Raw genomic sequence first — 12,853 nt, forward strand, 5'->3', positions numbered from 1 at the left:
TATGGATTGTGATAAGAATTGTATGAGCCCCTAATAAAACGATTAAAAAAAAAAAGATTGTAAGTAAAACATTTAAACATCAACCCCCACCCCCCAATTATTTTGCTATTTTAGGCAGTGCTCCTGGTCTGCCAGAAGGGGGAGATAGGGCAAAAAATAAACAACCCTAAAGCTCACGTTAAAAGGCTTGAGGCGCCTCCAAATTCTGTGCTATACAGTAATTTATCCTCCCCAAACCATGGGGTGCTCAGTGCTCTCCCTCCCTCCCGTACCACATCCTGGTCGGATGAGGTTTCAGGGTGGATCCCGTTCAACTCCAGAAGCACAAGAGACCCAGCAGCAGGTTAATGGCCCTTATCTCTGATTTCTTTTTCTTTTTTGTCTGTATCTTTTAGACAGCTCGGTTAATACTGGGTCCATCCAAGACTCACAGGAACAACCACCCCTGTTTGCCAACAGGTCAATGAGCTAGGGTGTCAATGCTCAGTTCTGTCTCCAGTGGGACAATGCCGTGCTAATAACACCAACAAGATTAGGTCAGCAGTCAGAAGGCCTGAATTCTGTGTCTGCTCTGGCCAAATGGGAGAAAAAGGGCGTATTATTAAGTACTCACTCTCAGTGGTCTTCAAAAAAGTTCACGGAGAAATAGAGTTAAAAGATAAAGGAGTTTTCCGCAAATCCTTCGCAAAGTCCCCTCATACGTTGCTAGAGGCATGACATAATTCCCACATTAAAAAACCATGGTGGACCAATACCTCAGAGTTGTGATGCCCACTTTCAAGCAGCAAAGGGAGGCAGGAAGGGAGGATCAACTGTTTCCAAGAGTGCCTGCATTCAGAAACCCATGCTGTTGCGTTCATTAATATAGCTTAGGGGTCACTTCGTGGAGATTCTAATTGGTGCCATTAGCACAGGCAAAACTAAGCTTTTCATAAGAAAGAAGATCACTTACATCAGGAGTAATTCAACTGTATGAATGTGGGCATATTTCCTAGCCAAAGTCTTTCATATGAGGGGGCTTCAAAGGGTTCACGTGAAAAGTCCATCATTTTTAAATTTCATTTTTCCATGAATTTCTTGAGGCCCCCTTGTCTGTCAGGATTGTTAAAAGAAAGAAGTCATACACATACACTTGACTGGGCTCACTACTAGACTGTGCAAAAGGGGACTGACGATTGGTTGACGACATCCCAGCCTCCCCCACCCTGGCTCCCCAGCAGACGCTGTATGCTGACGAATCTTTAGAGACAGGTCCCCAGCCCACCCGCCCGCGCAGGGCGCAGCTGTAAGGTGCGCACACCTGCGCTGAGCGCCTGCTGCTCCTGCCGGGTCACGATCTGGGCGATCTGGGCCCGGAGGGCGGCGAGCTCGTTTTCCAGAGCACAGATCTTCTGCAGGGCTTCTTCGCTCGCCAGGGCCGCCATCCTCAGTGGAGGCTCTTCTGGAGACAGGGATGCTGAGGACACCTGCCTGCTTGGGGGGTCCTCAAACACAGGAAGGTCATCCTGAAGGGGATGCCTTGACCTGACTTCAGTCCTGCAGGGAGACATAAAGGTATGAAAGGTGGCTGTCACTGGCTCTGTACGTAACAAACCATTAATTAACAGAGTATTGGAACACAATATACAGAAAACACTTTACATAAACACCTGCCTACAAGCTTCAAATCAGCAAAACACTTGCCAACTTATTTAGATGCCAGACCTGGGTCTCTTATTGGCATCACCCTTCTTAATCTAACACACCCACACTGTCGGGAGATGCCGTGGTGGCCAACAATGTTTTTGCTAACCTCAGGTTTTTTGTTTTGTTTTCATTTGAATTAAGGAGAAGAAAGCTTTAATGCGCTGGAAATAAGGCAGTCCCAGTTTATGATGGATTTGCGTTCTGACAAACTGACAAAACTGAACTTATCATTAGTAATATGGATGAAGGGGGGCTTTAAAACGTTTGTGGAAAAAGAGAATGAAAAGATAATGGGATTGTTCTGTGAACTTCCTGAAGCTCACTCAGGCTACATCTACATATGACATTACTGTGTAATTTGTGGATGGTATCATTTCCAGATGTTTATTGGAAGATGCTCAAAGAGTCTACTTATAGCAGCATTGATAATAAAAGGGGCTAATAATGAAAGCCAAAAAAATAAAAAGAAGTATTAGACTTGGGTACTGACTTGTGATGAAATCTAACCTTGGTGTAAACTGGGGACTATCTGTACTAGTTACATCTGATAGCAAAATCAAATAAAGTCATTGGTCCCTGCCGAAGGCTTGGATTCTGCCTATCAGTGTGTGAGTTAGTTAATTGTGCCAACCTGGCCAATAATCACATGTGGGCCTAATTGAAAGGCGGAGGGATAAATGGGTGGTGAGCCTCGCCTTTCTAGTTCTCGGGTCTCTTGTTTGTCATGGTCGCACCAGGGTGCAGCTGCCTTAGTAGTTCCCTGCTTCAGCTTGCAAGATTGACTTCCTACAAGACATCCCCAAGGAGAAGCCACATGGACCTATCCCGATGCAGCCCTGGGTGCTGGAGCAGCCGTGTGGAGTCCCCTGCTAGTGCTGAGATGCTTATTCATTCACTGACTCAGCTTTCCTCCTGCAGTTGTCATCATTGCCTCTGTTTTGTGAGGTGGAGGACATTGTGGACTGGTGTTGGGTTAATGGGTTAATGTTGGACTTGTGGGCTTGGGCAGCATTGGGTTGGGATGTTTTCGTGATGCACACTTTCTTTACATAAAACTCTCTTATACATGAGTTGCTGTGGATTTGTTTCTCTAAAGTACCTAGACTAATACAATGTGCCAGACACAAAGGGGTAATATGGCCCAATCAGAACACCAGAAACTGAAAAGTAAAAAAAGTAATCATTCTAACTGAACCCAGGCAATAACCAGATAGATGACCTCATTTTCATTTTTAACTAAAATCAATGAGGTTTATATGTACTGCCTTGTATTGAAGCTCCTACTGGAGGAAAATCTTTGGGCTGAGACTAAAACTCAAGATTTCTTTTCAATTTATGTACTTAACCATTTCTTCATCTTTTCAGCAATTTAGTTTTCCTCATCCAGATTCCAACTCTGAGCCCCCTTTTTATCTCAAATTCCTAGGGCTAGGAAATCGCCCTAGACTTACTTTCTACCTGAAAAGAATTTAATCAACAGAAAAACTACTCTCTGCATATTCTCATTTGACATTCAACCTGTAAGACCAAAAGGATTCGCCATACAATACAAAACCAAACAAGCCCACTCCCACCAGGACGATTCCAATGCACAGCAATCCTATAGGGCAGAGTGGAAGGGCTCAGCACAGGGCAGATCCCCTGGGGAGCGGCTGGTGGAGTTCAAGGACCGGCCTTCTGCTTAGCAACCCAGCACTTCACCTACTGCGCACTGGGGCTCGTCACACACAGGTGTAGCCAGAAGTAATTCTAGCTCTGGCTTCCCGCTCTCAGTCTTCCAGAGAGAATACTGTCCCAGAAGCAGTAAAGCCAGGGTCTTTGTGCTTTGTTATTTGGGAGGGAAACTGTCTTTAACGCTTACAGAAAGGGAACTGGCACTGCATGGAGGCCTCTGCGGTCCAGACAGGATTCCGGTCCTTTCATATGCTGCGGCCATGTTCACTCCACACCGGGCGAGGCAGACACTACGATGTGACAGCTGAGGAACGGACTCAGTGTCACACAGCTAACAGGTGGAAAAGGCAACATTGGCTGGGTTGGTTTTGTTTTTGTTTTCATTGTGAATCATGTTCATTCATTCATTTATCAAAGTGTGGTTTGGGTGAAAGTCTACAAAGCCAATCAATTTTCCATTAAGCACTTTGTGTTGGGACATGGAATGCAATCCCCACAATGTAACAGTACTCCTCTCCCTTCCTGCCTGTGTCCAGTTTCCATTCCTCCTCCTTCCCATCCCTTCCTGCTTGGTGCGCCTCGTCCCCTCCCACGCCGCCCTTTGGGTCCAGGATTGGACTAGGGGTGCACACTACTCTGATGCTACTGTTCACCTTACTGGCCTGCTTGGCATGGCAGGAAATTAAGCCACAGGGGTGAGTTGAGTTCCAGGCTTGAGAGTGTTCAAGAGGTACAGTCCAGCCAGAAAGCCTGATCTTTTTGATTATTATCATCTTGAGTTTTGTTTCACATGTCCATACTATCACTGCTGCTATCCTTCAATAAAGGATACAGAAGTGTTATGTAACCTTGTCGTTTTAAAAATAAGAAAAACATTATAGAGAAGATCTAAACATATTGATAATAACCCTTTCTGGTATCCCCTATTAGAATGCCAGCTTCGGAAGGGCAAGGGTTTCTGTAAGTGCATGTGGACTTAGGGCACAATTATGGCCATAAGCGCTTTAGAAAACTAGCCGAGTCTTAAAAATGAACTCCAAAAAAAGCATTGTCTCTGCTTAAAAATTCTTCAAGTCAAGAAGGCTGCTCAAGAAAAAAACTGGATTAGTTACTAGAGATCAAGAAAGTATCAAAAGGAAACACTTTGAATAACTCATCCTGTAAAATAATAAAGATCGCACTTTAGGTCAGGCAGTCTTCCAAACTAACCTTAGTCTTGTTGAACACTCTCCTTCTTCTTTGGCTACCCATCCAACATCGGCAAAAGACGCCACTGCATCCTCTCCTGGATGGCTGGGACGCCATTCTGTGTCGTAGTTGGTAAGCTATGTGACAAATAGGGAAAGTTATGAAGCGGGTACCAAAATATTAATAGTAATTAAGTCCTCCATGGAACTATCACACTGTTTGCAGAGTAGCATATTGTAGTCTCTGAATTAGAATTTAACTTTGATTTTTATTTTACAGTTTAAAAAAAACAAAGAAGCACACAAACATACACAATGCAGCTCAAAGCGTTTGTGAAAAATTCTATTACCTACAAACTTTTCAAAGCACCTTCAATAGTGGTAGAACATAGCTAATTTTAAATACAAATGAAGGAGAAGAGGAGAAAACATACAGACACGTTAAATATATCCGGAAAATGAAGGGAAAAAACCTAAATTTAATTTTTGTTCTATTTTCTTAGAGGCAGAAGGTCAGTGTATAGTAATTTTAAGTGAAAAAGTTGAAAAATCTATAATAAAGGAGAAAATATTTTGGAGCCACCTATCTGATAAAAGTTTATTCTCCACAACCTATAAAGAATTACAAATCAACACCAAAAAGAAAATAATTGAATTAAAAATTAGGCAAAGGATTTCAAATAGATATTTCTTCTAAGTCTCTTAAAAAGGGATACAAATGGCCTGCAAGCAAATGATCAATGTCATTAGTCACCAAGGAAATGCAAACCGAAACCACACTGAGATTCTATAAGATAGCTACTTTTAAAAAGAAAAACTAGCCAGTGGTAGTGAGAACGCGGAGAAATTGGAATGTGTCCTCCCCACCTACTACCATGACCCAGCTCTACCTTACAAATCCATCTAGAATGGAGTACACACATTGGTACAGATAAGAGCTCATGACACAAGGAATTCAAGACAGAGAAAACCTTCAGGAACAGTAGTGGGAGTAGCGATATCACAGGGGGGGGGGGGGGGGGGGAGGTTGGAGCCATAGCCACACCCAGGGGGATGAATAACAGAAATGTGGGTGAAGGGAGACAACACAGTGTAAGACATGAAATAACAACAACAATATACAATTGATCAAGGCTTCACAAGGGTAGGAGGGGAAATAAGAGGAGCTGATACCAAGGGCACAAATAGAACGAAAATGCTTTAGAAATGTTGATGGCAACATATGTACCAGTGTGCTTAATACAATTGCATGATAGATTATCATAAGATTTGTGAGAGCCCCAATAAAATGATTGATAAAACATATACATGATCTAGCAATTCCATCCCTATGTATATTAATCCCAAGAAACTTTAAAGCGGGTCCTTAACCAGCTACTTGTACACCAATGCTCACTGCGGCATTATTCGTGACAGTCGAAATGTAAAAACAACCCAGGCATCCAGCAACAAATGAATAAATAAGCCAAATGTGGTAGAATGTTAGACTGATCAACCTTTCAAGATGATTACCCAAGTTCAGAGGAACAGGAAAGGAGGCATGGAAACAGGAAGCACGGGAAGAAATGGGTTAATAAGCCACTGGGCGAACTGCTGTAATGGATGCCTTGAAACAAAAGTCTATATGCATCGTTGACTGTCTGCACCATCAAGGTCTCCTTAATAGTTCTACAGCTATTAAAACAGGAAGATTCCAGGTTGGGAACGTGGACATCCTTCAGCAGGAAAGTCATCGAAGCACTATGGCCTGGTTTGTAAAACTAACAGAAATCAAAAAACTAAAACAAGTGGCACTATTCAAAAGGTGTTCTTTCCTGTGAATTCATCAGATTAGAATCCTTGTTTAAAATATTAAATTGTGTTCTATTCCTAGTTGGTACCAACTATAAGACAAAATCCAGTTTTGAATATAACACCACTTACTTTCTCATTTAAGCTTTCAAAATGGTTTTCTTTCCAAGTTTTTTAATAAAAGAAAACATCTTTCTAAAAACCAGTACTCAAAGACATCAATCAATGCTGTGGCATCCTATAAGGTAAGTAAGGATCCCTGGTGGCACAGTGTGCTAAGTGTTGGGCTGCTAACCACAAAGTCAGTGGCTTAAACCCACCAGCTGCTTTGTGGGAGAGAGCGGAAAACCCGAGGGAGCACTTCTACTTTATCCCGCTGAGTTGGAAGAGAGTCAAAAGGGAGTGGGGTTTTATTATGATAATTAACACTTTCACCTCCTATTTTTTTCCTCTGAATTTTTGTTGTTGTTGTTAATACCATGTGTTTTCGTTAATGAAAAGCATGTTTAGTCAAGGAATATTTCTGGAATTTTGTTATGAAATTAGGATTCTGAAGCATGTTGTGTGTGACACAGATTCTCTGGACTTTGGGAAAGGATTGTGCAGGATACATGTATCGTTCTGGATTTGGGAGTAAAATGTGAGACACTTAGGCCCCTCTACACACTGCATCCATCACTGTCTAGATCCCTCGACAGGTCAATAGAATTTAGTGTGCCTGAAAATGCAGCATTTTGTAAGAGTACAGAATTAATGCAAAAAAGGGCAACTTCCAGATAAGGCACAGAATAAGAAAGACAAAAGGGGAAAATGTTCAGTAAATAAAATCCCACTTCCAGGATCTATCACCACCTCCTGGAAAACCAAACGAAAGCCCGAACTCCCAGCCATCAAGTCCACGCTCTCACAGTGACCCTATAGGACAGAGCAGAAACGCCCCGCCGAGCTTTCAAGACTTAATCTTTACAGGAAGAGTAAGCCTCATCTCTCTCCTAGTAATAGCTGGTGGTTTCAAACTGCTGACATTGTTAGCAGGCCACATGAGCCACTACGCTGCTACACCTAGTAAAATACCCTGTGAAAACACGGATTTGCATGTGCGTTTCTTCCATCTCAAACTGCTGTACATGTCTCCTCCTGCTACCCAATACACTCCAGATCAAACATATATTTCTCAATTTTATATCTGTAATAATTCATGTACTAAACTTTAGTTGGTGACTTTGTCACATTCATAGCACATGCACAATTGAGTGAAAACGTTAGTGATATTGTCAAAAACCAATTCAAAAATTGAAAAAGATTGCTATCAATTTTATTTAACATTCCACCTCACAGCACAAAGTAGTTTAGACATTTAAGTCATGCGTGTACATGATATAGTGATGTATGCCACTAACAAAGATCTACCTTGAGTTCTCCTTTCAGTAGAGCGTGCGATAAGTGGCATGCACGTGGAATGGAGTGACAATCCATCCACTTGTAAATACAAGTCAAGATCAATGCTGACAAGGGGGCCAAGGGCAGAGGATTTTGAAGTATGATTTTGAAGTATGTTTTGAAGTACGAAAGTCACGACTGACATTCACAGACAACAGATGCGAATTTTGAAAAACAGAAAGATTGACTTACTGAAGGTTCCCAGCAAGGTTCTGTCCTACTACAGCTATCGTTAGCAGAAAAGGAAAAGAAACAGGAAAATCATGAAAAGGCAGAGAGAGAAATTGTCAGAATCAATGGCATTATAAAGTTTAAAATAAAATGTAGTGTTTGAAAATTTTAAAGTATCTAAGTTTCTTTCAAAGAGTTTATTAAAAACTTCAAAGCAAAAGTTCCATAACAGCACTGCATTTTCTAGGATTAAGAAATCCCATTTCACAACTTGATACCATCTAAATCCAATCATATCTTAGAAATCTTACTAGAACTATGAGCAAACCAGGAGGTACACTGGTACAGATAGGAACTGAAAATACAGGGAATCCAGGACGGGTGAGCCCTATAGGACCAGTGGTGTGAGGGGCAAAACAGGGAGGGTAAAGGGAGAATGGGTAGGAAAGAGGGAACTGATTACATGGAACTGTGTGTGACCTCCTCCCTGGGGGACAGACAACCGAAAAGTGGGTGAAGGGAGACGTCGGACAGGGCAAGATATGACAAAATACCCATTTATAAACTATCAATGGCTCATGCGGGAGGGGGGAGCTGGGAGGGAGGGGAAAAATGAGGACCTAATGTCGGGGGTTTAAATGGAGAGAAAATGTTTTGAGAAACGATGTACAAATGCTCTTTACACAATTGATGTGTGTACGGATTGGGATAACAGTTGTATGAGCCCCTAATAAAATGTAAAAAAAAAAAAAAAAAGAACTATGAGCAAATTTCAAATATTCTGATAATATAAACTACCATGAAATGAATTCATTTCAGAAAGAGCCAAATTGTAGAGAAAGTGAAATATCTACAATAAAAATACTAGAAGAGCTAACTTTGTTCCCATATAACTTTTTTTATTAAACAAACTTGCTGGTACTGGGAACTTAGGATTCTTTTTATTTCTTGACAAGAATATAAAAGTAAATATTTACTGTATTTCACCTTTTCACATAAGCTAGTGATGTTATCTACATATAGATTTGTTTGGCTTGCTCTATCTCATCACTACTTGTTTATAATCAAATACAAAGCATGGATACTTAAAGACACACAGTAAATGGTAATCTCATGGGACAGTTTCACTAGGTTTTACTTCCATTTCCCACAACTTTTTGAAGGGCTGTCTTGTAAGTAGGCGTTATGGGGTTGGTCTGTAACTATGGGGTCATACTGAAAAGTTGGATTTCCCAACTTGCAATGGCCCCCAGAGCACAGAAACAAGCGTCTTTTCTATGCTTTCTGACATGTATGACTGCATTCTATTCCCAGCACAGTATCTGTTACTAGATGAAAGTGTGGCTAAGTCTGTATTCTGCTCTGTGACTACAAATATACTGAAATCCAATCTGTAGAACAAGTAGGGAATTGCCCTGGAGAGCCGTAAGGTGGTCACAATTACAGATGCACAGTAGCAGCGACTTTCGCCGTGCACTTACTAAGCAGCGGTTGTGATGCTTATTGCTTAACCCGGGCACCTCACCCAACCCCAACACAGCAGTGCTCCTGACTGAGCTGGCATTTACAGAGAAGTCTGCCTTGACCACAAACACACCGCTGAGCGGGGACAGGGGAAGATGTGCGATCTAGGTGGAGCCTGCCGGGGCCGAAGATTTCAGAGGTGAAACCATTAGATGACAGAGTCGAAGTAAAAGGTAGAGTGGAGGCTCAGTTTCATAATGGTCCTCTCCCAAACACTGCATGAAACCACCCAGGCAACAGCAAAAATGGGGGTGGTCTTCACTACTAACGCCTGCTTCTAGATTGATTCCACTAATATCCTACTGCCTAAATATGGATCTTCAATCCAGGTCTCTGATCCTCCCACCAAGTGATTAGGGGAGACCATATAAAAAGTGTGTGAGAAACACTAAATCGAGGGATTGGTTTTACCATTCCTCTGGGCAAGAGCTCGCCATCATCTCAAAAGCAGAGCATTCCCAGACCACACAGGAAGCAGAGGCACCAGCAGAATACATTCAAGTTCCCTACCTGAAGTAGTAGAGAGGGGCAGCGGAGGCCACTCAGAGCCAGGATGCTGAGAACATGCAGTAGTGAGGCAGAGGCAGGTGGGCTTCCTGGCACACAGAGGTCAAAGGACAGTGTGTATGCGAACTGGAGGACCAGAGACTTGGCTGCTGGCTGAGGAGAGGTGCTGCGGTGGACATAAGACTGGATCCTTCATGTTCCCTCATCCTGGCTCGTGGCTAAATCCCCATCATCATGAGTACTGTCCGTGAGTTTTGTGTGGCCACTGTGAGGAATTGCCCAACCCAGTCAAGAAGCAGAGTGCAGTGGGAGCAAGGGTTAGTGTCAGAATAGAGTGAACAGAGGATGGGGGTGGAGGCACATCTGACCTCGCCTTGAGGCAATCGGCCTTGGGCTGGAGGAGAGATGGAGTCTCCAGCTCCTTACTGAAGGAAGCCTGAGGAGGTCTGTTAGGGTTGCCAAGCCATTTTTTCAAGTCTGTCTCCTAAATAATAACTCTATCAAGGTGTCTGCCCTCCCCAGGCAGACCATGGCCTCCCCGCCCCAGGTTTCCTCCACTAGTGTGAGCCCAGAGGACATTCTGTGTTCGTCAGCCCACACCTGGCCATATAGCGCAAAATGGCATTTTCAATTTTATTACTCTCAATACCATCCTCTGTATGTTGAAGTCACTACAATTAGGTTTCTGACAGATGTAGGGGGAAAAAAAGAGAGATATAAAGGAATAACAAGATTGTAAATACACCGCTCAAAAGCTGAAAGTCTCACTGTAATAATAACGTTGACCTTGAAAAGATTTATTTCCACTTCATGGAAATAAAATTCTCACTCGAAACAAATGCCACTCACCTTCCATTGCAATCTCACGGAGGTTACCAATGAACTTACCCTACTGATCTGCTTAAGTTAATCGTCTTTTTTTCAATGCAGTTCCTATACTAACTCTAATTATCTTTTTGCTTTATACTTTATTAAATGACTAATAACAATACTTAAAAAGACTCTTCCCAACGAAAGTAGATGGCATTACTTCTACTCACTGATGGTCACAGCAGATTTCTTTCTCTCTTTTTTAGTGTACTTGGTCTTTTAAAATAGTTTTATCGACATATAATTCACATCTCATACATTTTACTAGTCAGGTCACATTAAAAAAGATTTCTACAATCATCACATATTCTCCCTGCAGGTCACAGCAGATTTCTGTGGTAACCAGGAAATGCTAGTTATCTCCATGTCCTCTCCCATGTTAGCTCCCTAAATGCAAATGGCAAAACAAGCCCACTCTTGGATCCTGATAGGATAGGGTAGCACTGCCCCACAGGATTTCCAAGTCTGTAATTGGCTTGTCCAATCTTCCTCCCATAGAATGGCTGGTGGGCTTGAACCGCCAATCTTTTGATTGGCAGCTGAGCACTTAACCACTGCACCACCAAGGTTCCAGAAGAACGGACAGATTTTTAAAAATGTCATCTAACAGAGCAATCAGGTGAACAATTAATAAGTTACACAATAGCAATTTGAAGAAAGCTAGCAAGTAAGGCAACCAGCTATTTAAATGTCGAAATAAAATGAATTCTTAGAAAGATTCATTACCACAGATTTCCGATACTTTAGTCTTCTTTGTTTTAAATAAAAACTTACTTATTGGAAACTTCCCATCTGTCAGCTTCTAGATGGAAGCACAAAGGTTCCTACTCAATTTGCAAATAGGATTATGGACCCTAGGGTTTGTTATATGGATCCTAGTCTTAATAAACAAACTTTTAGTCAAGCTAACAAGGATAATGCTAATTTTTATTTACTTTAGAATAGATTTCTACTTCTCTATGAAGAGAAGTAGAAAGTTCCATTCCTTTACCAAGAGAAATAATTTGACTAGCTATGGTATCAAATAAGCAAGTAGGGGAACTTCTGAGCTTTTGAATTACAAGTTATTTAAATACAACTTCTGTATCTTCACATATTGCTCTATCACTTAAAACTGGTACAGGTATGTGCTACCCTTCACATGATTAGGGTTGAACTGAAAAGTTGTTTGTTTTTGTCATGCTGCTACTGTGGAGAATTATTGAAAAAGAACGGAGCCACGTGAAGTACGTCTGCTCTGGTAACACTAATAAGGAACAAAATGCCGGATCAAAGAAAATGGCAATTTGCCTCCCAGCAGAGGTTGCTCTTGATTTGGTGTTAAAGAATGCTTTTAAGACCTGAGCTTTCAAAAGTACTGCTAAATTCAGGATTTGACTATCACCTCAACCAGAGAACCAGAATTACCTCTGTCTTAACCCTGACATTGCCCCAGGCATGGTTTCCATAATTTCTGCTACACTGTACAGTTGTAGTGGGAAAAAGCAACTTACAGGGTATCTAAATATTCAAAAAGAATCTCAGGGGGCCGAGCAGCTGTGCAAGAAGGAAGAAGTAAGAGCGGAAGAAGCTCGAATCTACTACAGACAATAACTAGAACGAGGGTCCCTGTGGGCTAGGACTGGGGCAGGGGGGACAATATCAAGGACTACAGGAAGGGTATGATGGCTGGATTATGTACAAATAAAATGGTTTGGGGGAAAAAACAAAGGGTAGAAGAAAGTAATTGTGATCCACGAGCCTCCTGAAGTACGTAGGGTCAAAGTCACCTGGGAATTAAACACCGTTGTGCTTACTGTATGCTTCTAATAATATACATCTTCACATATATACTCTTCTTAAAATAAATAAAGCTTTATTGAGATTTGGGTGAAAGTTTATAGGGTTCATATATAAGACAAATCCGGTGGGGAGGTGGGTGTGGGAGACCTGGTAGGGCATGATCAAGGGGAATGTAACAAAGAGGAAGTGCTGAAATCCTGGTGGGGACTGAGCATGATAGT

General features: G+C 41.9%; 1 protein-coding gene across 1 annotated transcript in view; it reads right to left on the bottom strand.

Annotated features, from left to right (window-relative positions):
* The window catches only part of MTFR1 (mitochondrial fission regulator 1), a 58,610-nt gene that overhangs the window by 6,461 nt on the left and 39,296 nt on the right, over window positions 1-12,853 (bottom strand). The window contains exons 4-5 of the mRNA XM_004697542.2: window positions 4,570-4,685; window positions 1,301-1,536 (exon numbers count right to left, since the gene is read on the bottom strand). Of these exons, the coding sequence (XP_004697599.1) occupies window positions 1,301-1,536; window positions 4,570-4,685 (352 nt within the window). The remainder of the gene's footprint in view (window positions 1-1,300; window positions 1,537-4,569; window positions 4,686-12,853) is intronic.

This window comes from Echinops telfairi, unplaced genomic scaffold (assembly GCF_000313985.2).
Source record: "Echinops telfairi isolate 266 unplaced genomic scaffold, ASM31398v2 ScPeMD7_1;HRSCAF=3_0, whole genome shotgun sequence".
Taxonomy (NCBI): domain Eukaryota; kingdom Metazoa; phylum Chordata; class Mammalia; order Afrosoricida; family Tenrecidae; genus Echinops; species Echinops telfairi.